The sequence below is a fragment of the Anas acuta genome, chromosome 15 (assembly GCF_963932015.1).
Source record: "Anas acuta chromosome 15, bAnaAcu1.1, whole genome shotgun sequence".
Taxonomy (NCBI): domain Eukaryota; kingdom Metazoa; phylum Chordata; class Aves; order Anseriformes; family Anatidae; genus Anas; species Anas acuta.
In genome coordinates this window covers 5465627-5489176 of record NC_088993.1, presented here as the reverse complement: position 1 = coordinate 5489176, position 23550 = coordinate 5465627, and the positions used below count along the sequence as shown (strand labels likewise).

The 23550-nt window shown below is 58.3% G+C and overlaps 1 protein-coding gene across 1 annotated transcript; it reads left to right on the top strand.

Annotated features, from left to right (window-relative positions):
• The first annotated feature begins 603 nt into the window (after nucleotides 1–603).
• Nucleotides 604–23113, top strand: PPL (periplakin). Its single transcript, XM_068698805.1, has 22 exons — nucleotides 604–839; nucleotides 7002–7101; nucleotides 7330–7484; nucleotides 7877–7997; nucleotides 8467–8592; nucleotides 8796–8837; nucleotides 8944–9105; nucleotides 10041–10148; nucleotides 10577–10672; nucleotides 11562–11684; nucleotides 12358–12504; nucleotides 12979–13130; nucleotides 13380–13477; nucleotides 14063–14220; nucleotides 14977–15155; nucleotides 15237–15375; nucleotides 16233–16426; nucleotides 17013–17163; nucleotides 17461–17544; nucleotides 17986–18102; nucleotides 18788–18880; nucleotides 19530–23113. The coding sequence occupies exons 1-22, from the start codon at nucleotides 778–780 to the stop codon at nucleotides 22212–22214; spliced, it is 5292 nt and encodes a 1763-aa protein (XP_068554906.1). The 5' UTR covers nucleotides 604–777; the 3' UTR covers nucleotides 22215–23113.
• The last annotated feature ends 437 nt before the right edge of the window (nucleotides 23114–23550 follow it).

The following is a 23550-nucleotide window of genomic DNA, read 5'->3' as shown; positions in this document are numbered from 1 at the left end:
CCCACATGGGCACAAAATCCTGGGATAAAAAGGCCAGAGCTGCTCCTAATTGCTGGCTGCTGTGCTGTGAGTGGGTGAGCAAAACCTCTTCGGTGGCCGGGGGGCAGTCACCCCCCTGCCCTCCTGCCCGCTGCGTGGGCACAGCCCTCGGGGAGGGTGCAGAGACCCAGGGCACCCCCGGCCCCGCTCAGCGCCCTAAGAACCGCAGCACCCAGCGGTGCTGGGGGTGCTGAGTCCCAGCCTCCATCCCCAGCCCCTCACTGGGAGGGAGGCAGGGGCTGCATCGATGGGAAGGTGGCCAGGGGGCGAGGGAGGAGGGGGTCGTGCCCCTCTGCCCCTCTCTCCGAGCCCCCCCGCAGCCTGCCCCCAGCACAGGGCATGGGCGGAGGCCACGGGGATGCTCAGAGGTTGGAGAACCCCCCAGGAGGAGAGGCTGGGAGCTGGGGGTGCCCTGCCAGCGGCTTTCGGGGGGGGCTACGAGGAAGCCGGGGAGGCTCCCAGGGGGAGGGGACCGCGGTGACAGGGCGAGGGGCCACGACGGGGAGCCCCCGCCCGGCCCCGCCCCGGGCCAGCCCCGGCCGTGCCCCTCGGCCGCCGCCCCGGGAGGGCAGGAGGCAGCCTCCAGCCTCCTTCCAGCCTCCCTCCAGCCTCTCTCCAGCCTCCAACCTCCCTCCAGCCCCAGCCTCCGCCCCGCCTCCCGCCGCCGTCCCGGCTCAGAGCCTCCCGGCGGCAGCGGAGAGCTGGAGGAGCGCGGCGGCGGCGCCGGCCGGGGACGCGATGCACTCGCTCTTCAGGAAGCGCAACAAAGGGAAGTACAGCCCCTCGGTGCAGAAAAAGAGGTGAGCGACCCCCTGCCCCCCTCCCCTGCCCCGCCACCCGCCTGCCGGTGCCGAGCTGCCGGCCCCGGGGGGGTGCGGAGAGCCCCGCTTGGGGTCGCGGGCACCGGGGCGCCGGGGTTGGTGCCCGCCGCGGGGCGGTGGCTGCTGCCCTCCCCTCGCCATCAGCTTTTTGGGGACGAGTATCGGGTGTGCCGGGCATGGAAAGGAGCAGGGCTGGACGTGCCCGTCGGAAGGACGCGGTTAAAATGATCAAAGGGAGGTTCTGCTCCCCGCGAGGGCGCACGGCCGCCCCCCGGGCTGCGCGATCCAGAGGGGACTCTGCCCAAAGAGCTCCTTGGGATCGATTTGGTGTTGGGATCGATTTGGTGTTGAGCTCGATTCGGAAGATGTCGGGTTCGGTTCAGAGCAGCAGCCTCCCTGTTCCTCCCTGCACCAAGGAGGGGTCCCCAGAGGGGACGGTGCTGCCCTGGCCTGGGAGCCCAGGGGACCAAATGGGTCCCCTCTCTGGGGCCAGGCTGGCTCAGGGGTTCCCAGGTACCCTGTCCCAGGAGGAGAGGGGCAGCCCCAAGCCCCCGATCCCACAGCCGGAGGAAGGTGCGAACGCCCCGCTGCGTCTGCGGAGGGCTTGGCAGGGAGAAGCACCGTGCCTGGGCCCACGGCTTGGGACCCCAAGCAGCGTCATGGTGCTGGGAGGGGATGGACGTGGGCACCTGCCCCCCCATCCCCACCCATGGGCTGGTGCCTGTGCCCTGGGGTCCCCAGCTGCCAGCTGGGGTCGGTGCCCGCAGCTGGGTGCGGTGAAGGTTGGGGCTCGGGAGGCCGCCCGCCCTGGAGGCTGTGGGGCAGAACGAAACCTCGTGTTTCGGGCTGGGTTGTGCCAGCTGGGGAAGCAGCACGGGGCTGGGGCTGGGCCCCCCTCCCTCCCTGCAGCGGGTCCGTGCTTCCCGAGTGTCCACGCACAGCCGGGAGGGGGCTGCACCCATTATCCCCAATTTGTTAATTCCTGCGTTGGAGTTTACAAACACCTGGGAGTCCGGGGAACACTCCCCGCTGTGGGGAAACATCCCCGCCATGGGGAAGCCGGCGTGGGACCGGTTGAACCACTTGCAGGAGAAGGCAGTGGGAGAGGAGCAGCTCCCGCCGCCCCGGCCCGTGCTCCAGGCGCTGCCAGGCTCCCCGCCAGCGCCCGCCCGTGCTGCTGGAAGAGCCGAGCAGGGCTGCCAACAGCAGCCGAACGCCAGGCTGTGGAAACGGGAACAGGCATTTCAACACCGTGCGTGCCGTCCTGCCTCGTCCCGTGCTCGGAGAGGGGCTGTGGGGTGGGCGAGAGCTGAGCTCCAGGGCAGGGACCGAGCCCCGAAGCACCGCGGGGGCAGCACGGCGCTGACCGAGGGCTGGTTTGGGGAGCGGGTTGCACCCTGGCCAGGAGCTGCCGTCCCCGTCCCTGTGGCTTCCCCAGAAGTGGCATTAGACCCTGCAGAGCCACAGAGAGGCAAAGATGATTTGGGATGCGCAGGGTGAGCCGGGGTCCCTGGTGTGCCCGGCCTCGGCAGCACCCATTGCTCCCGGAGCACGTCCCCAGCACCCAGCACCCTTCCCTCCCCCGCCGTTTGCAGGCGATGCTCCTCAGCCCTCATTTTCTGTGGTTCTGTCTTCCCGATGCACGAGTGGACAGGGCCAGGGTCCAAATCCCTACACAAAAATATCCCCATCCCCTCTCCATCCCTCCAAAAAGAGACGGGAGGCAAGGGCACCATCCCCAGGAGCCCTGTGAGAGACCGAGCTGCCAGGGCTGGATGTGCCAGGAGGGGCAGGGCTGGGGGTGCAGCACGTAAGTGACTTTTATAATTTATTTTTTTTTAATGCTTTTTTTAAAAAGCATTTTTCTGGGTGAGCGGTGCTTGGAGGAGCCGAGCGCTGACCAAGCGGTGGTGCCGGTGGGGTCGTCCCGTGCCCCTAGGAAGGCAGGATACAGACAGATGGGGGAGCCCCCCCCAGTCACCCTCCCCGGTACCCAAAATGCTCCGAAAGCAGGAGGTTTCACTCCTCTCTTCCATGGAGAGCTCAGGAAGTGTAAAACACGGGGCGGCTGCGGGATCCCAGGAGACCCAGCGCCCTCCTGCCCAGCCCGGCCCTACCTTGGGGCTGGTGCTGGAGGCTCGGCGGAGGCCCTGGCTGCGGGGCTGACACCGATTTCTGGAGGCTGTTTTGCAGGGCTGGAGTCAGCAGTAATGAATAGACAACCGGTGAGTCAGGGAGCTGCTCTGTATTTATAGCGCAGCGAGCCTCGCCATCGCCTGGCCTATTTTTGCTTTAATTTCCATGCACATTACAATAATGTATCGCCATTAATTCAGGGGAAGATAAACATAAGCGCAACGAGCCGGGCTCAGCCTGGCAGCCCTGCTGTCCAGCTCCGCCCTGACGTGTGCGCTGCTCCCAGCTCCGTACCAGATTCCCATCTCTCCCAAACCAGCGTTACGCTAGCTGAAGCCCGGCCCCTTTGTCCTCTGCTCCACCACAATCCCGTGCCAACGCAGCCCTGAGCGGCCCAGGGGCATTAAGGAGGGGGCACCGCACACGGGGGGGGGGGGGCTGCAGCCTGCGGAGGAGGCTGGGAGGGTTTCCCAGCACAGCCCCCAAGCTCTCAGCACAAACGGGAGCTCTCCCGGGGACCACGTTCATCCAGCGCGGTTGAAACTCCACGAAATGTCCATCTGAACACCCTTAATTAGGGTCCAAATTTCGGCACAAGTCAGAGACCTGAGCGGGTGCACGGGCTTTTGCTGGAGCACCTCAGTCGGGGTTTGGCAGGCAGACCTTGAGCCCCCTAAAGGAACCGGGCGTTGGTGAGCCGAGCTGCAGCCCTGAAAAGCAAATGCAGGCGGTGTTTCGTGGTGGGCTGCGAGGCTCGGGAACGTGCTGACAAGGCGAGAGGCTGAATGTGCTGGTAGGGGGCGGTGGGTGGTGATGGTCCAGGCTAGAATTTGTCTTGGAAACCAGTGCCCCTCAATGCAGCCTCCCCGGGAGGAGTTTTCAGCAGCCAAGTTTCTGCCTCCTCAAAGCAATCAGGGTATTGCTCTGAAAAGCTGGGGACAGGGGGTCCCCTGCTCCGCGGGATGCTCACGCACCCCAGAGGAGTCTTTGGGCTCTTTCCACTGGCACTGCAGGGGAACACCGAGCACCTCCAGGCAGCTCTCAGTGAAGCTGGAAGCCTCCCAAGCCTGGTGAGCCACAGCAAAAACATCTCCTCTCCCTGAAGAGCAAGAGAACGGCTCCAACGCTTGTGCTGATACAAGTTTCATCAACAGATGCTCGAGCGTGGAGCGGCTGCCTCCTCCCTGCTCCCCAGCTGCGAGAAACCCGGAGCAAACCCTCCCCTCGCCCTGGAATCAGCCCCGCTCCTTCGCCCCGGCCAGGCCATCCCGCGGCCTCTCTGAAACAGCAGCAGGGCTTTTGTCAAACGCAGCTTTTCATGAATGCTATCATTTTTTCCTCTGTCACCAGAAAAGTCCTTGGAAATGTTAAAGTTCTTCAGAAATGGCAAAGCCAGTTTTTCCAGGGATTTCTTTTTCTTTCCTTTTTTTTTTTTTTTTTTCTCCTTTTTCAGGACAAAGCCCTCATTGTTTGGGCCTTGCCTCATCTTTTCCTCTGCGGGCTCCTTGCCGTGTCCAGGTCGCGGGTACCTGGGCCAGGTCCCCTGGGAGGTTTCTATCACCTTTCCCCCTCCCGAAGCCCCAGCAGGTGCCAGCCCTGCCAGGTTCTCACATGAACTGGAGACACCAAACCTCTCCTGCTGCCTGCACTGGGTAAGGCGAGGCCTGGAGAGCAGGGTGATGCCCACCAGAGCGCGTTCCTGCTCGCTGCAAGCAAGCACTGCGGAGCCTCTCTGCGTTTCCTCTTCCCTGCCCAAGCACTGCACCTGTACTTCAGCAGCAATCCCTGGATTATTGGGCAAACCGTCCGCCCTGGCACAGGAAAACGGGGCACATCTCACCCCGACGCATCAGCCCCATGCCAGCTGTCCCGGCAGGGCCGTGAGGATGCTCCCGGCAGAGCTGGGTCCCGATGCAGGAGATGGGCTGTGCTGATGCAGAGCCCTCGGAGCTCTGCGGTCACCAGATCCCCAGCAGCAACTTGGAAAGCCTCGGCTGATGTGCAGCATTGCCACGGATCCCAAGCCAGCCCTTGCTTAACGTGATGTCCTTCATACAATTTGGAAGCTTCTTCTGCACAATCAAAACCAGAGCTAGAAAAGCTCCAAGCTTCTTCAGTCAGTTGGGATGGCTTTTCCAGCCACGCTATCAATCCACTCAAACCCCAAAGATTCATCCCCGGGCTCGCTCAAAGCCACAGGGACTGCACCGGCCTCTGCGCAGCCGGGCTGGCACGGGGCGAGCCGGGACCCGGCCGCAGAAGCCAACGCTCGCCCTGGCAAGCAGCGGTGACAGACACAAGCCACCACCCCGCTCAGCACTATTCTGGTGATGCAGCTTCTATAAAAAGAAATATCAGCACAAACCCTGCCCACGCCACAGCTTCTCGGGGAAGCGCGAGCTTCCGTGGATCTGTCAAACAGCACCAGCCTGCAGGGGCGCGGCTTCAGGTGGGGAGGAACAAGCCTGGGGCTTTTTTTTTTTTTTTTCCTATTGAAAAAGGGCAGGACGTGTGGCAGGCATCTGTTCCGAAACTCAGCACCAGTGCTGGGAGGAATTTGGCCAGACCCGGCTGGCCAAGCTCTTCTTCCCCAGCACCACATCGGAAGGGCTGTGAGCACCGGAGTATCCTCACCGTGACCACGCGTGGCCCCTGAGGACCCTGTGCTGTTCCCAAGGGCACGTGTCCGGGGATGCCACCACGAAGCCCTCCCCAGGGACCGGCTGCTCACACTGTGCTGGGGTGGCCGAGCCCCCAGGAGGGACCAGGGGCTGCTGCAGGAGCCCCCACGCAGCCGGGACGCTGCGACCCTGCCTGGACCCCATCCCCTTGCCCTCCAGGGAGCAGCTTGTGCAGGAGCCACAGGGCTCCTGTAACAGCAATTAGCATTTCCAAGCGCCGCATAAAGATTAATTCCGCCACCATGTAATGAGGTCATTAAGGCTCATTATCCCCACTCGATAAATGATTGGGATCGGAGCGAGCCAAGGCTTCAGCGATGGCTTCGGTCCACACGGCAAAGCGGGCACGGCCGGGCTGCAGCCAGCTGCGGGCTCCGCCAGTGTTTGGGGGCACAAAACCCGGTGCTGGTGCTGTGGGTGATGGCTGGGCCAGCCCCACGGGGCGATGCCAGCAGCTCTGCAGGGGAGATGCTGCGGTGCTCCAGCCCCAAGCGCCGCTGCTCTGCCGGCGGGGCGTGGAGCCAGCCGGGACCTCGCAGCTTCTTGGCACGCAGCGATGCTGCAGCCCAAGTGACAGAGGAGATGAAATGTTTAAAATAACCACGGCAATGAAAACACTGTGGCACGGGCCGTTCCGTGCATTAGCAGGAGCGTTTGCTCCAGCTCAGCCGTCCCTGCCGGGCACAGTTGGCTGGCCCCGTGCAGTCCCTCGCTGATGTGAAGCAGAGCAGGCGGCCGGCTCCGCACCTTGCCAGGGAGAGGCTGGCACCCCCCTCACCCTGCGCACGCAGAGGAGGGAAGGAGAAACGCTGCCTAGCAGGAGGCGAAGCGCCCAAGCGCAGATGCAGCCTGCGCTGCCCCGTCCCCTTTTATTTGGTGTAAATTCTGGGCACCTCTTTGCAGAGCAGATGTCTCCGGAGGGAGGCAGGGCTGCTGCAGGCAGAGCGCTCCGTACGAGTGCTGGGGAGGGCAAAAGCTGTGTGGAGGGGCTGGGGGTGCTGGGGCAAAGCGAGCGGGGTCGGTGTGTATCTGAGCCCTGCGCTGCGAGCAGCCCTTCTGCTCCTCGTGCCAAGGGAGGATCGGGCTTGGCAGCGGCATCGCTCCCATTGCTGCCGCGCTGGGAAGGCCCCGGCCACCGCCCCCCTCCTGGCAGCGCGGCGTTTCGGAGTGTTTTGGAAAGTGTTGGAAAGGCAGCAGTGAGTCACGCGCAGCTGCAGCGCCGGGCGGGCTCGGCTGGCCCCCGGCCATGTGGCAGGGCCACCGTGTGCCGAGAGCAGCCCCCCACGGGGCGACGAGCTCCTCTCCCTCTCCTCTTCCTCCCCAGCATCTCCAGCAAAGAGCTGACCGAGCTCATAGAGCGCCTGCAGAAAAATGCTGACCAGGTGGAGAAAAACATCGTGGAGACCGACTCCCGCATGCAGAATGTGAGTACGAGCCACGGCCCCACGCCCGCAGGCTCCTCCAAGCACGCAGACCCCCTTGGGGGTGGCAGAAGGGACCCAAAATTTCCTCCTGCCCCCCAGCCACCCCGCCCAGCGCTGCAGCCCAGCAGCATGGGTGGGGGACACCGTGCCTGGCACCCACCCCCCGGCAGGCTGGATGCTGCTGCTGTCCCCTTTGCGATCGTTTCTCCCCCCTCTCTGCCTGCCCAGGACTTGCACAAGCTCAAGGCCTGCCAGCTAGCTCAGTACAAGGAGCTCACGGCTCAGAAGCTCACCGAGTCGGACAAGCTGCTCTACGTGCTGGATGGGGACGCGGCCATCGCCAGGCACATGAAGCACCCCCAGGGGGACATGATCACAGAAGAGTGAGTACTGGGGGGGGGGGGAACAGCCCTCTCCAGGGACTCAGAGAGACAGCAGCCCCCACGCACACCCTGTGGCCGTCCCCGGGCACCTACCAAGCTGGGACCACTGCTCTCCAGCTGTGGATAAAGTGCTGGGCAAAGCACATTGGGGCGACATCTGCCCCCTGCCCCGAGCTGGAGGCGTTGCTGAGGGCCTTGGCAGGGGACAGGCACGCGGAGCCTTTGCCCTTTTGCTCCCCAGCTCGTTGCTCAATGCCTGCCCAGCCCAGTTACTCGGCCGAGGTCCCCAGGGCGCTGCCTCTGCCGGGGCTGGCGGGGGCTGACCTCCAGCTAATGGCCGGCCCGGTCCGTGCCCACGGGCTGCATCCTACCTCGTCCTTCCCTTCCCACAGCATCCGGCAGCTGAAGGAACGAGTGGCGAACTTACGCGTGAAGCACGACCAGATCTACAACTTCTGCCTGCAGCACATCGAGCCCCAGGTCAACTGGTCCACGGTGATCGAGGAGAAACAGGTACTGAGGGGGGCACCAGTGCCCCTGCCTGGGGACTTCTGTCCCAGCGTGTGCCTGTTGGCTCCCATCCTGCTACCACACGCTGCTGGTTTCCCAGTAACTGCCCGGCGGTCACGGGAAGGCTGCTGCCAGGGCCCCCCTTGGCTTCTCCTCCAGATGCTGGAGGCTTGGCCTCTTCCCTGCCTTGCCACCCCCCAGCCTCCACCTACTTTGGTCCGTGGTGCACGGTGGTTCCCAGCAGCACTGCTGCATCACCTCCACCTCTCAAAACCCCAAATCCAGCTTGTGGTGCCGGGATGGGGGAGCACAGCCCATGCCAGCCTCTGTGTCCCTCAGCACGAGCCAGCGGAGCCTGTCTGAGCCCAGCACTGCTCCTGTCCAACCTCTGGTGGCCAAGAGGAGCCAGGTTGTGGCCACCATGCCCCATTGTCCTGTCCTTAATTCCCCCCCCCCCCCTTGTGTGCTGCAGGACGCGCTATGTGGCAAGGGCTTCGGGACTGACCTGCCGCTGGTCAACAGCCAGGTAGAAGAGCACAACATCTTCCACAACGAGGTCATGGCCATCGGCCCGCACGTCACCAAGGAAGGCACCAAGGTCAGCTTGGCCATGCCATGTCGGGGTGGGGGGGGACGGGCAGCTGGGTGGGTGCCCAGCCCTGCTCCTGACCTCGGAGCTGAGCATCCTGCACTGGCCCTAGCTTAACGAGGAGGCAAAGGCCATAAAATCCCCATCCCCATCCCTCACCCACCCTGCCTCAACCACCCTCCTGACTGTCGCCTTTCTCCTCCTGTTACCAGGACTACGCGAGCGACGTGCAAGCCAAGTACCAGAAGCTGCTGGTAGGAGACCCCTGGGACGGGGGCTGGGGAGGGGACGAGCCCCTTGCAGCCGCGCTGTGGGGTGGGGAACGGAGCGTGGGGCTCAGCTCCCCCCTCACCCTCCCAGGCCAGCTCGCAGCAGCGGCAGCAGGACCTGAACGCGCTGCAGGACTACATGCAGCGCTGCACCAACAAGCTCTACTGGCTGGATCAGCAGGCGAAGGACCGCACGCACTACGACTGGAGCGACCACAACCTGGACTACCCGAGCCGGCGCCGCCAGTACGAGGTGGGTGCACACTCGCCCCTTCTGCCTCGGTTTCCCCACTCCGTCAGGGAGCACCTCGAGACCTCCAGGGGACAGGGCAGTAACGCCAGTCCTCACCTCCCACCAGAAATAAAGCAGAGAGGGAACCCGGCAGTGTAACCACTGTAGGGGCTACTTATTTATTTTCCCTTTCACTGAATAACATTTAGTTTCTTCTCCAAATCTTCTCTGCCTTTACGAGAGAGGTGATGTTTATTAACATCACTCCTGGGGGAAAATATTGCAAATTAAATTCTATCCCCTGATCTGTGTTCTGTTAGCTAAGGTGTTTACTCCCAGCCCCTATTTGTCTATTCAAAAATGCCAGTGTGTGTGCATGCCTGAATTTTGCACACGTAAATATTTACATATTTGAGTAATTCTGTGATATAGGACATACATTACACACCTGTGGTGGGTGATGGGGGAGTGTTTTATGGGTTCTTACACAGAAGAGTGGGTGTCCCTTGCACATCGTGCCACTGCCAGAATTCACTTCGTGACAAACACTTCCTGGCCTCCCAGAGCAGGTTGTTCTCCAGGCAAACAAGTTGTCAGACACGAGCCATAATCAAAACTTAAAATGGGTGGAAGGAACCGGTAATTGCAGCACTGAGTTGTCCCAATGCTCTCCTTCAGCTCAGTGTTAGCTTGGCAAAAATCTCACCTTCAGCAACATCTGCAAGGAAAGGAAAAATGAAAGCTGCAGTAGGGGAACACCATGCTTTTGGTCTTGTTCGGGCCCTCACAGCCAGGATTAACCCAGGGTCCCCTCAGATTATTATGGTTGGAAAAACCCTCCAAGATGGTCCCACCATCCCCCTACCACCGTCACCCACTAGACCATGTCCCTAAACCCCACCTCCAACCTTCTGCTGGTGTGGGCATCAACCAGCACCCCGCCTGTCTCTTTCCAGAACTTCATCCATCGGAAGCTGGAGGAGAAGGAGGAGGACATCAACAAGCTGCACGCGGATGGGGACCAGCTGCTGGCCCAGAACCACCCCGGGAAGAACGCCATCGAGGTGAGCGCTGGGGCTCTCCAGCCCCTGGGGCACTCCAGCGTGGGACCTCCAGCGGGAAGTACCTGCATGTGTGGGGGGGTCTGGGGGAGTGGGGAGAATCCCCAGTAGCTCTTCCCACCCTCCCCGTTCCTCTGGCGATTGTCCTGGGCCAGCCTCAAGGGACAAATTGCGTTGTCACATTCCACCTCCGATGGCAAGGTGGACGTCAGGCCACAGGACCTGCCGCCTCCTTCCCCACAGTCCCATCACAGCACCCCAGCTTTGGGCTAGCTTTATGGCATTGCTGCCCCAGCTCTGAGCCAGGAGCCTCTGGGGGGGGCTGACAGCCTCTGGGGGGGGCTCGCAGCCCCTCGGGGTCTGGTTGCTCGGGGCGGGTGCTGCTGCTTTTGTCCTGTCACACGAAGCGCTGAGGCCGCACGGTGTTACAGGCGCACATCGAGGCGGTCCATGCTGACTGGAAGGAGTACCTCAACTTCCTGATCTGCGAGGAGAGCCACCTGAAGTTCATGGAGGACTTCCACAAGGTACCAGAGCCTGGGGGCTGTGAGGCACTGCTGGGCCAGAGAGATGCCAGCGCAGTACTTGCTTGGCCACAGCTCCTCATAGGATCATTAAGGTGGGAAAAGCCCTCCAAGATCATCCGGCCCAACCACCCCCCTACCACCATCACCCACCAAACCCTGTCCCCAAGCACCACGTCCAGCCTTTCCTTAACACCCCCAGGGACGATGACTCCACCACCTCCCTGGGCAACCCGCAACCACCTCCCCACCCTTTCTGAGGAGAAATTTCCCCCAATTTCCAACTTTTGCCACCTCGCCGCCCCCCGGGAGCGGAAGGGCTCCGTGTGGGACCTGCACCTGCAGCGCTGCCCGCGGGGAGCGCGCGCGAGGGCCGGGTGCTGCAGACAGATGGCTGCCCGATAAACCGCATCTGGCAGCCGGGGAGGCTCCGCGGGGAGCAGGTCGGGCCGGATTCCTCTCCCACAGCCTGGGCGGGTTGAGGACGTGACGAGGCTCCTGCCAAGGTGGAAGCGGGGTGCCCAGCCCAGGCACTGCCTCTCGTGGGCGCCCGCTCAGCCCCCGCTGGGAGAAGCCCCCCGTTCTGTGCTGGCACTGGGGACAGCACGACCCTGCCCACCTGGAACCCAAATGGAAGGCGGGGAGGGCAGGGAAAGCTGCATTGAACGATGCAAAAAGCAGGCTGCCCCATTATTTTTGCCTGCAGCAGTCTTTCCCTAGCTCCCCTGTCGCAGATAGCAACTCCTCGTCCTTCTCCATGCCCTTGTGAGGCTTTTGCTGCCCACGCCGCCTGGCTGGGGCGTTCCTGCTGCGGGCAGCTCTGGGCCGTGCCTCTGCTCCAGCAGGGGAGGGATTCTCCGGGGATTTCACCGGGGATTTCACCTTTCGACAGTTTCAGAAAGATGCCAAGGACGCCCAGGATCTCTTGAAGAAGGTGGATACAGACCTGGACCAAAAATACAGCCCCGAGTTCAAGGACAGATACCAGCTGGAGTTGCTGCTCAGGGAGCTGGATGTGAGTACTGCTGGAGGCAGGACCAGGGGGTGCCGGAGCATCCCCACGGCACCCATGGGTGCTGGCCCTGCCGGGGCGGGCACCCAGCCCTTGCTGCTGCCTCCCTGTGCCCAGCTCTTCCCCCCCCTCCTTGAGCTAGAGATTGCCTCTCCCACAGCAATGTAATTGCTCGCTGGGCTGGTTTTTATTTGTTCTCTCATTGAGCCAGTGCTCGTTAAGGGCGGGAGCATAATTAGACCCACTGCTGGAGGAGCTGGTGGGATGAGCTGTGGGGTCACCTACTGGGACCTGTCTGTGCTGCAGCACATCCCAGGGTGCCAGGAGCCCCCCCTCTTTTCCCAGCCCAGCAGCCGCTGCAGGACACCCCCCTGCACAGCCAGCCACAGCAACCCCTGGAGAGTCTTTCCAAGGGGCTAATTAGAGCTAATTGCTGGGGATGGGGCTATCCATGGACTGCACAAGCAGGAGATGCCTGTGGCTGGTGCCACAGCACGGTGACCACACAAACACAGCCCCCGTCCTCAGCCTGGCCCTAAAAGCAGTGGGGGGGACAGGGTCATGCTTGGCACAGGACCACAGCAGCCACGGTGTGAACTCTTCCCCAGCTGGGAGGGTGCAGAAGCTCACTCCTCTCCTTCTTTCCCACGTTTCTTTGGTCGTTCCCCCATGCCAGGACCAGGAGAAGGCCTTGGACAAGTACGATGCCGTGGTGCGGTCGCTGCAGGAGCGCAGCCAGCACGTCCTGCCCCTGCGGCACCGCCGGCAGCCGCCGCCGCAGCCCGTCCCCGTGGAGGCTCTGTGCGAGTACGAGGGCGAGCAGGTACCACCGGGGGCTTCTCAGGGGTGCCGGGGCCAGAGGTGACACCCGGTGAAGGAACGGGCTCTGCGGGGACAAGGCGAGCAGGTTGTGCAGCTGGGGAGGAGCAGGATGGGGCCGGGGGAACGCAGAGACACGGTGCCTGTCACACCCCCTCCTTGGTATTGCGACAGCTCGGCCCCATCACATTCCCACAGCGGGATGGTGACGACATCCAGGCGTGTTTCTGACCAAATTCACTCCCAGCACCGTCCCTCTGGTGCAGTCAGGGCACATCCGTGTCCCCAGCACCCATGGGTGCTGTCCCCGCATGTCCCGGCCCTGCTGCGAGCGGAGGCACGGCTCAGAGCCGGGCACTGCAGAGGGAGCAGCAGGGCAGGAGGTCTCTGCACGGGGCAGATGCTGGGCGGTGCCGCGCGTGGAGCGGGGTGGGAGGCACATCCTGACCTGTGGCCACTGCCCGTTCCTGTCCCCTAGGGCCAGATAACCCGCGGAGCCCACTACACCCTGCAGAAGAACAGCGGGGACGTCTGGGAGGTGACAGACAGCACTGGAGATGCCATCAGCGCCCCGGGCGTCTGCTTCATGATCCCCCCTCCGGACCCGGAGGTGGTAGCGCTGGCAGACCAGTACGTGCAGCTCAGCCAGGCCAGATCCTCCTGCTGCCACCACAGCCTCTGCCCTCCCCACCCCTCCATCCACATTCCCCTCCTCGGGGGGGGAGGCATCCCTTTGGCACCTCGGTTGCCCCCCTGCCACCAGCCATCAGGCTGCAGGGCGCCCCTGGCTGGGCTTCACCCCCACCTCCATTGCCAGGACGGGTGCTGGGGGGCGAGGGGCCGGCTCTGACCCCAGTCCTGTGCTGTCCCATTTTGCAGAATCGCTGACAGCTTTGTGAGCGTGAAGGAAAAGACTGCCAACTGCAAGAACATCCTGCAGCAGCGCTACGAGGGGCTGAAGGCCGACAGCATCGGAGGTGGGGCTCTGCCTGGGCAGCCTTTAGCTTATCCCTCCCTAGGCACTAGAAGGGGGGGGCTCTGCCTTGTCCCCTCAACCACCAACCCCGCGATGCTGTGACACTCGTGCCCTCCTGCCCAGGAGATGAGGGTGGAGCACAGCACACACACACACCGCTCCAAACCCCGGAATTAGAGCAACATCAAGGTTGGAAAAGACCTTCAAGATCAAGTCCAACCATGAGCCTGACCTCCTGAGTCTGATGTATAAACCCTATCCCTTAGTGCCACCTTCACCCATCCCAAATACCTGCAGGGAGGGGGACCCCACAGGAACGGGACAGCCCCGTCCAGTGCTCCCTTGGGCTCTTACTGGTGGCTGGTTCACACCCATGGCTGAAGTGTTGGGCTGCTGCTTGGCTGTGGTGAGAGGACATCACCAACAGCTTCCCCCTTGTCCAGGGCCCCCGGGCAGCACCAGGACACGTGTGGGGCTGGAGCAGCCAAGCTGTGGTCACAGCGGGCAAGGAGCCGAGGAGGACGTGGGTTTTGTCCTGTGTGGTGGGACTGAGCTGGCTCTAACCTGCTCCCTTCTCCTCACCCAGACGCTGCATCAGTTCAGGGCCGCCAGCTCCTGGCAGGGCTGGAGAAAGTACACAGCGACCTGGACAAGCTGGAGAAAGCAATCACGGCCAACCTCCGCCCGCCCCTGGAACAGAGCCGGGCTGTGCAGGACAGCACCGAGCGCTCCAAGGACCTGAAGGTATGAGGCAGGCAGGTGCTGCTGCACGGGGACCCTGCTCCCAAGGCCAGGACCCCCACAGGGCGCTCCGTGGTGGTCTTCAGGGTGCTGTAGGTGCTCCTGGAGCACGAGGGCATGGAGCAGTGCCACCACCACCAGTAGCTAAAGAAGAAACACAGCCCAAACAGTTAAGCTCCAGGGCACTGCTTCTCCTTGTGTGCAGCTCAGCACCTGCCCCGCCAGGCTCCAGTGCTGTAACGTCCTGCTGCCTTCCTCTCCTCCTGACCCCTAATTAGGCCAGGCTCGCTGCCACAATCCTCCCTTGTTTTAGGAGGAAATTCGGTTCCTGGTTACATCACCTCCTAAGGGCTGTGTCAAAAGCCAAGTGCCACCACAAGTGAAAGCAAATTGCTCCAACTGCCTGCAGCGCTCGGCTGTCCAGGCGAGAAGTCATCCTTCAGGGCGCAGAGCCCAGGGGTCCAGATGAGCCCGGCACATTTCCAGCAGAGCTGGAGCTGCTGTGAACCAGCCCCCCCAGCCAGAGCTGCCTTGTGCCAGCATTCCTAAGTGCTAGCAAGCTTGCCCCAACAGAGCTGGATACAAACTTGGATGGAGAATATCCTCTTGTTCCCCATGGGCTGAAGGGCACCGGCCACCAAATGCACCCCTCAGCCCTGCCCTCCCTTCTCGCAGCACACGGCTGCAGGTCAGCCAGTTTCTGCTGTAGCCACCAGGTCCTGGTTCAGTTGCTACAAAGGTTGCATTTTCCTCCTGCAGAACATTACCAATGAGGTCCGTCGCATTGAACCAGAGAAAACGAGGAAGATCCAGGAGTGCGAGGTGTTCATTGAATCCGTGCCCAACACTGGCAGCGCCACCTTGGTGAAGAACAAGGTGGAGAACACCACCAAGAAGTACGAGCGCGTGGTCCAGCTGCTCAGCGCCGCCCAGGAGAAGTAAGTCACGGCCTGAGCCTGGCCTGCTGCGGGAAACTGGTGCAGGTGTGCTTCAACACCTTTGCTCTCATGTCCATGCAGAGTTGAGGTGGCCACGCACCTCGAGAAGAGCCTCCAGCAGGGCCGAGACCTGCTGTCCACGTATGAGAACAAGCTGGTGACAGATGACACCGTGCCAGAGGATTTGCGCGTGATAGATCGCAAGAAAGAAGAGCTGCTGGTGAGTGCCATCTCCAGCCAGTTTTCTACCCTATTGCTGTGCTCCCCACACAGAAACACCTTCGGAGAGCTGTGGGAGTTGCTGCTCAAGTCACAAACGTGGGGCAGCAGGTGAAGGGACGGGCTCCCCCAGCTGGGACCTCACCTGACTGCAGTGATGCCCACAGCTGAGCAGAGGCAGCTTCTCCAGTTTCCTGCCAGGTGTAGCTCAGCAGGTGCTCTCATGGGAGGAGAGGAACCTTAAACACAAACCATTCCCATCCCCAAAGCAGAAAGCAAATGCTGGTTGAGTATTTCTGATTTAACTAATGGGCAAGCAGAGAAGCAGAAGATATGGTGGTCTGGGGAAAGCAATGCAGGGGCCTGGTACAGAAAAGGGCTGGACCTGTCAGCGTGCTGGGAACAGTTATCTTGGAAAGGAAAACCTGTTGACCTGGCAATCCTTCTGCTAGAAAGGCCAAGAACTGGGCCACAATTTCGCATCCTTCTTCAGCTTTTTCATCAAGGCCTCGTGTTTAGACTGGCATGCAAGAGCTTTCACAGCTCCTTCCGGAGGCACAGGGTAACCCGGGGGATTTGCAGGAGGAGCACCCAACGTTTCACACACCATATGCTTGCTTCTAAAGATTAACAAAGAAGGGAGAGCTCACTTTTCTCCCCAGCTGGTTTACCAGGTAGCTCTTCTTACAGTTCAGCTCTAACTTGCTTTTCTCCAGAACTTGCAGCACTGCTGCAGCTCAGCCAGTCCTTAGCATCATCTGCAGCTCCAGCACAACAGCTTGAGTCGAGGGGGAGCAGTGATGAAAGTCTGGCACTTGTGCAGCTCCAGGGAATTTCTCTCTCCTGCTTTTTCCACAGGCCATGGGATCCGAGCTCCAATCTAAAAGGTTTTTGCTCAATGAAGCAGAGCAGAACTTGCTAAGGACAAAGACGTGCTCCAACACCCTGGCCAGCAAGTTCCAAGAGCACTGCCCTGACATCGAGCGGCAGGAAGCAGAGCTCTACAAACTCAACCAGCGCTTCAACAACCTCAGCAAACAAATTGACCACAGGTAAGATTCCACGACAGCATCTAGCTGGAACTGGACCAGCCTGGAGAGCTGGGATATCTACAGTAGAGCAGCATCTGGAAGAGGCATAGCACAGTCTAGGAACAAGCAGTTGCAGAAGTGCTTCCAGGGAGGACTAAGGAGGAAGCAATAGAGGCTCCTGGCATGCACTGGGTAGGTGTGGGCAGCCTCTAGGAGGAAGTGCTCTTGCAACAGAGATGGGGACTTTGGCAAGAGCAACTGCTTTGGCCACTGTGTGGGTGCAGTAAGAGTGCCTGAGCTGTCATCACCCACATCTGCCTCTGCCCGGATCATGTCACGTCTTGTATCTTCTTATCTCACTAAAGGCTTACACCCAGTATTCAGCATCCTCCTCGTTTCCCCCCTGCAGTCACCCCGTGACTCCTTTCTCCTTTGATTTCTGCTTCCTTTTATACCAACCATGTGGCACCAATTCCTGCAGAAGAGTGGGGTGGAGAACGACTGGCTCAAACCTGTGTCTTCAGGGAATGGGGGAAGGGGAAGCGGGACCTGTTTGCAGAAGACAACAGATGTGCTAGTACTGACATTCAGCTGATTTCCCCTACAGAACGCAGACCCTACAGAAAGCCAGGAGCGCCTATTCCAACTACCGCACCAACTATGACAAGATCAACCAGTTCCTTTGCAACATACCCAACTACGAGCCGCAGGAGACCGACAACATCCAGCAAGTGGAAGTGAAGCTGAAGAACCAAGTGGTAATTCTTCACAAGAGCCCTGGGCTACATGGGGGAGAGGAAAAGGAACACAAAAAGATAATGAATAGGTTTAGACAGCTTCTGCACATAAAATGGAGAAGTGTACAGACCTGCTGGCTTTACCTATTTTGACATTGTAAGGTCCCATTCTCCTATCTGTGACTTGTTTGTATGTAGCAAGGCAGCTCTAGGAGGTTGCAATTCTCAGTGTTGTAATTCCAAAGGCAACCCTCACAAAGGCTTAACGAAGCTTTTGGGTTTGGCATTCCCTCTGACATGCATCTCCACACATCCTAGGCGCTCCTCGGTGACATCGCAAGCAAGGAACAGGAGGTGCAGAAGGTCTCCACCACAGCTCAGCAATACCAGCAGGCAGTGAAGGTAAGAGCTGCAATTCTGCCAGTGGGAGAATTCCTCATGTCCTACAGAGAGCTGCCTAAAGAAGGCCTATGAAGCCTAGTGCCCTTGCCCAGACAGCTGAGGAGCCAAACCCAGGTGATGTGTGCTCTAACACTGAGACAGCCTGGCCGTAAGCCAGGGTTTGCTGCCTGTGAAAGGAGGGTTTCCACTCCACGCCCACTATCGGTGCGGTACCTGGCAAGTCTGGGCACACAGCTCCGGTCACTGGGCTGCAGGACAGGCAGCACCCACCTCACACCCTGCCAGGACGTTCTGCCAAAGCGCTCCACGTCCCCCCGCCCTCAGCAACTCGCCCAAACCCTGGGCCAAGGGAGGATGTCCTGAAAGTCGGGGTCCAGGAGGGACCCACTCATGAAGGGGACCCGGTAATCTCACCTTTCTCTTGGGAACCTTTTCCCGCAGGACTACGAGCTGGAAGCAGAGAAGCTACGGTCCATCCTCGACCTAGAGAGTGGACGGAACGGGTACACAAGCAAGAAGCCCAGGCTCCAGTCTCCAGCCGCAAAAGTAAAAGAGGAGGTAACTAAGCAGTAGCCTACAGACAGCTAAAGCAGATGACAGCTTTATAGGACCAACAGGGATTTTTCAAACAATTATTTTACAGTCAGCAGCCTTGGCCCCAGAGGGGACTGCAGGGGAGGAAGGAATTTTTCATCATTCTAAGGCCATTGATTTTTGGGGATGGGGTGGCCAGAACGAGGGAGGGAAAACACCAGATTTAGCACTTCATTCTGAAAGGAAGCACTTCCTTTTCCCACAAGCCCAAATCCTGAAAACATTTCTCCTCTCAAGACTTTCAACCAGGGAGTGAAATGTCACTGCCACAGACAGCATCCTAGAAATAAATACTTATGGAGAGGGCAGGCTACGAGCCACCGATTTACGCTGGATCTGTTTGTATAAAACCCATCTCAAACTCATCCTGCCTGTCGAGGCAAGCAGCCAGAAGCGTCCACCTGGTTCTTCCTCGGTTGGATCTTTTTGCAAATCTCAAGTAGGAAACATTCAGTCTAAGGAGGTGAGATTACTGTAAACGTGCACACGTGCACAAGAACCACCCATCCTCCCCCAAAGCTGGTAGGAAGGGTTTAGAAAAGCACCCAGCGTTACTGCTCTAGGGCCTGGCCATTGTTTCTGTTCAGCAAGTCTTGACCAAACACCTCTGGCTCCAGCTTGGCTGAATGCATCTTTTTTTTCCTCTTAGGAAGCTGTTCTGGCAGCCAAGTTCACCGAAGTAAATGCTGTGAATAAACAGAGGCTGCAGAACCTGGAATTCGCTCAGAACCTCCTGCGGCAGGTAACTGAGGGCCAGCCAGCACGTGCTGCACACGGGGAGGCTCGGGAGGGTCAGCGTGCTGCAGCCATCAGTTTGGGTCTGTGCTTGCAGCTGGTAGATGGATACGACACAGCTCCAACAGGCTGTGGCAGTGTGATCCTGAAAGAATATTTGTGTACACGATATACACGTGTTTTTGCTATTACAAGTTGAACTGGAAACAAATGTAGCTGGATTTCCTGCCCCAAAAGCCCATCAGCCAGCAGACTCGATCAGTTTGCCAGGAGTTGGGCACACGACCTCTCTGCATTTTCCAGTCCCCACACCAGTATATTCCCCTCATCCTCAGAAGCTCCATGTCATTTTTAACACTTCCTTTTTGTGTCCCTCATGGATTCTGTCCCCCAGAATTTGTGTCCCTCATGGCTCAAAGCTTTGCTCTGACAGCAACTGGCATCACTGAGAGCAATTTTCAGGCCGGAAATCCAGAGATCAGTTCAGGAGAAGCCTGTTTGCCAACGTGCTCTGTTCAGTGTTGGCAGTAGGCAGCCTCCATTAGCCCAGATTAACATCCTCCTGTGGTCTTGTTACAGGAGGCACGGAAGATAAGCACCAAGTATGATCATTTGGTAATATTAACTACTTGCTTTTTTTCCCTCCCCAACAACAGCAACCAGATGCTCAAGTAACACAAGAATTTGTCCAGACCAAGAAGTCTGGAAGGCCCATGGAAGAAGTCTGGAAGTTGAAGAAAGAGCTGGAGGATGAGACGCAGCGTCGGCAACAGCTGGAAGCTGAGATCAAAGCCATTCAGAACAACATTGTCCACCTGCAAAACCAGAAGCCCCAAGAAACGGTAGTTAAGAAGGAACTGGTGAAGAAAGTGCCTGACCCCCAGCTGGAGGAGAGCTTCCACAAGCTGCAGCAAAACCTAGCGGAAGAGCAGCGAAAGAACCAGGTGCTCCAGGATGAGCTGGAGGCCCTTAAAATCAGGCTGCGTGTTCTGGAGCACGAGAAGAGAGAAGGAGGGCAGGAGTACATAGTGAAAGAGGTGTTGCGCATTGAACAAGACAAGGCTCAAGCTGATGAAATCCTGAGGCTCAAAGAAGAATTGGAAGAGCTCAGGAGGCAGGAAGGGACCAGAGAGAACGAGGTCAATATGCTGCGCCAACAAATCGCTGTGCTGTCCAGCGAGAAGAACAAAGAGCAGGAGAAAGTAACGGAGAAAGAGGTGCTGAAGCTGCAGAACGATCCCCAGCTGGAGATGGAGTTCCGGATGTTGCAAGAAAACAAGCAGAGGGAGAGTGCCCTTAGGCAGAAGCATGAGGAAGAGCTCAGCTTCCTCCAGGAGAAGCTCAAACGTCTTGAGAAAGAACGGGCCATCGCCGAGGGCAAAATTACTGTCAAGGAGGTGCTGAAGGTGGAGAAAGACCTGACCATTGAGAGAGAGGTGAACGAGCTCCGGCGCCAGTACGAAGATGAGAAATCCAAGGGTCGTTCCAACGAGCGGGAAAAGGCTGAGCTGCTCAGGAAGATCCAGCTGCTGGAGGAAGAGAACGCCAAGGTGGTTGTACAGGAGAAGGTGCGTGAGATTGTGCGCCCAGACCCTAAGGCTGAAAATGAAGTTGCCAACCTCCGTTTGGAGCTGGTAGAGCAGGAGAGGAGGTACCGGGGTGGTGACGAGCAACTAAAGAGCTGCCAGAATGAATTGGCTGCTCTGAGGAACAGAGGGCCACTGGTAGAAGTCAAAGAAGTTATTAAGGAGGTCATTAAGTACAAGAACGATCCAGAAACTGAAAAGGAGCTACAGCGACTCCGCGAGGAAATCATAGAGAGGACAGGAGCAATTGAGAGAGCTGACCTGGAGATCTACCAGCTGAAACAAGAGATCCAAGCTTTGAAAGATACCAAACCCCAAGTGCACACAAAGGAAGTTGTTCAAGAAATTCTGCAGTTCCGTGAAGACCCCAAGACTAGAGAGGAGGTCGAGTCTCTGAGAGTGCAGCTAGCAGAGGAACAGATGAAGCACATTGACCTGGAGAGGGAGCGGCTACTCCAAGAAGAGAAGGTAAGGCAGAAGGAGGAAGAGCTTTCCCAGGTGAAGGAGAAAGTGGTCCAGCAGGAGGTAGTGAAGTACGAGCAAGATCCTGCCCTGAAAGCTGAAGTCAACTCCTTCTCGCAGAGCATTGAGAGCGAGCTGAAGCAAATTGATTCCCTCCGTGAAGAGCTCCGCAAGCTGCAGAGGAGGAGGTCTGAGCTAGAGCGTCAGCTGGAAGAACTCGAGAAAGAGAGACAGGCCCGCAGAGAGGCGGAACTGGAAGTGCAGAGGCTGAAAATTAGGTTGAATGAGTTAGAAGAACAGGAGAGAGAAACAACAGAACGAGTAACTGTGAAACAGAAAGTGATCCTTCAGCAAGATCCCCAGCAAGAGAAGGAGCACTCCCTCCTCAAGCTGGAGCTAGAAGAAGAAAAGCACCGGAGACAAGTCTTGCAAACTGAACTGGAAGCCCTGAGAAAGAAGCTTCTTTCTTTGGAGAAGATGGAGGTCAAAGAGAAAGTGGTCTTTTCAGAGAGCGTCCAAGTGGACAAAGGAGACACGGAGTATGAGATTCAAAAGCTGAAGAGCAATCTGGAGGAGGAGAGCAGGCGTAAGAGGGAGCTAGATGCAGATATCAATAGGCTCGAAACCAGGCTGTCCGAGGTGGAGTTCAACAACTCTAAGTCGTCAAAGGAGCTAGACTTATTAAGAGAGGAAAACCACAAACTACACCTTGAAAAACAGAATCTGCTGATGGAAACAAGGAGACTGCAGTCAGAGATTGAACTCACGGCAACAGAAGCGCGGGATTTGAGAAACATGACCCACATGGACAGTGGAATAAACCTGGACTCCAGATTCCAAGCTCTGGAAAGAGAGTTAGATGAGCTGAAGCAGTTATCCAGAGAAAAAGATGCAGAGATCGAGCAACTCCAGAATCGCCTCAAGACGGTGGCTATCAAGAGGGAACAGAGAGAGAACCACCTGAGGCGCTCCATTGTGGTTATTGATCCCGACACAGGCAAGGAAATGTCTCCTGAGGAAGCTCACGTGCTTGGCCTCATTGAATGGAGCCTGTTTGTCAAGCTGAAGAGCCAGGAATGTGACTGGGAAGAGATCTCAATAAAGGGTCCCAACGGGGAATCCTCTGTGATCCTCGACAGAAAGTCCGGTAGGGAGTTTTCAATTGAGGACGCCTTGAAGAGTGGAAGGCTGACCATGGCTCAGTACAACTGTTACCTCAACAAGCAGATGTCGATCCAGGAGTTGGCAGTCTTGGTGTCCGGAAGCAATTACACAGCGCTCCCTCCACTCTAGAAACTTTTCTTAAAAGCAGCGAGTCAGAGCCGCGCCTCTTGTTAGACTACCAGATCACTGCAAATCCTTGCCCTCCTCTGCGTCTTCCGAAATGCTAGAGCCTCTGCCCCAGCCATGCTATGAAGCCACACTGCTTGCTGTCATACGCTGTGGAAAAGCACCGCCAGTAGCAGGAAACACATTTGGCAAGACTACAGCCAAACCTTCTCCCCCTCTTCAGCCCTACCTAATCGCTCAGCCTAACGAAAGACAAGAAGTGAAGTACCTGAAGTCCAAAGACTCAGCAGAACCTGCAGTTTCTTCAACATATAGTCACGTAGTCACATAAAAAGCTGTGTACAGCAGACATAAGAGAGACTAAAGGTCAAGATGACTCCGAGATGACCAGCGGGAGCTGGTTGTGTCAGCTACATGTTGGTAAGCCAGGCAGTTTCATTGTGGACATCTAAGTGATGAGATCATCCCCGGAGAAAACCGGCTCTGTAAACACAAGGTGCACCGTACATCTCAGTTCCTTATCACCTGAACACCACCTTTTTGTTCACCTAAGTGCCGATGCTGGTGGGGAAGAGCGAAGCAAAGCACAGTAATTTGGCGTCAGCCCTAGATCCAGGAGGAGCATTCATATACCAAGGAGCTCACCAAGAAGTACGCGAAGAGCCGGCAGCGTTGCCGAACACAAGATGCTGGTGTAAGTGTAAAGCATGCAACTGTAACCAAACGCAGAGTGCCTTCGAAACACAGTTGGCTTACCTCATGGCAAAAAGCCATTTGTGCTGGTATTTTACTGAATAGAGGTACATGCAGCTACACGTTTCATTTACTTGTGTAAGGGAATGGGAAATAGAGGGGAATTCTATTTATAGTACGAAATAAAGATGCAGTGGTTCCAATCAGAAGTTTGTTTTCCTTTATTATGGCAGTCTCTCGATCTTTGGCTTTGCAGGAAGATGTCATTTCAGAGTCAGAATTAAAAAAAATAAAAATAAGACTGTCCATTTCAGATGTTGACTCTTTCCCAAGAGGGAAATTGCTGAGCCAGCATTAGCTGGGACTAATTAGCAGCATGAGATGGTAACGAACTGCACCAGCAAATGGGACTGCAGCTACAGGAAGAGGGAATTATTCAGGGACCGTACCAGAGGCTTCCATGTCTGGAGCACACTTGTTTCCTTTTTCCGAATTTCTGCTTTACCAGGGAACACCTGCCCTCCCTTCTCTCCCTACCAGATTCTAGGCATGCAGATGATAAAAAAAAAAAAAAGCCAGGATCTTTTCATGTTATATCACCAACTCGTCCAGTGAAAGCTCTGGCAGATCTGTGGTGCTTTTTAAC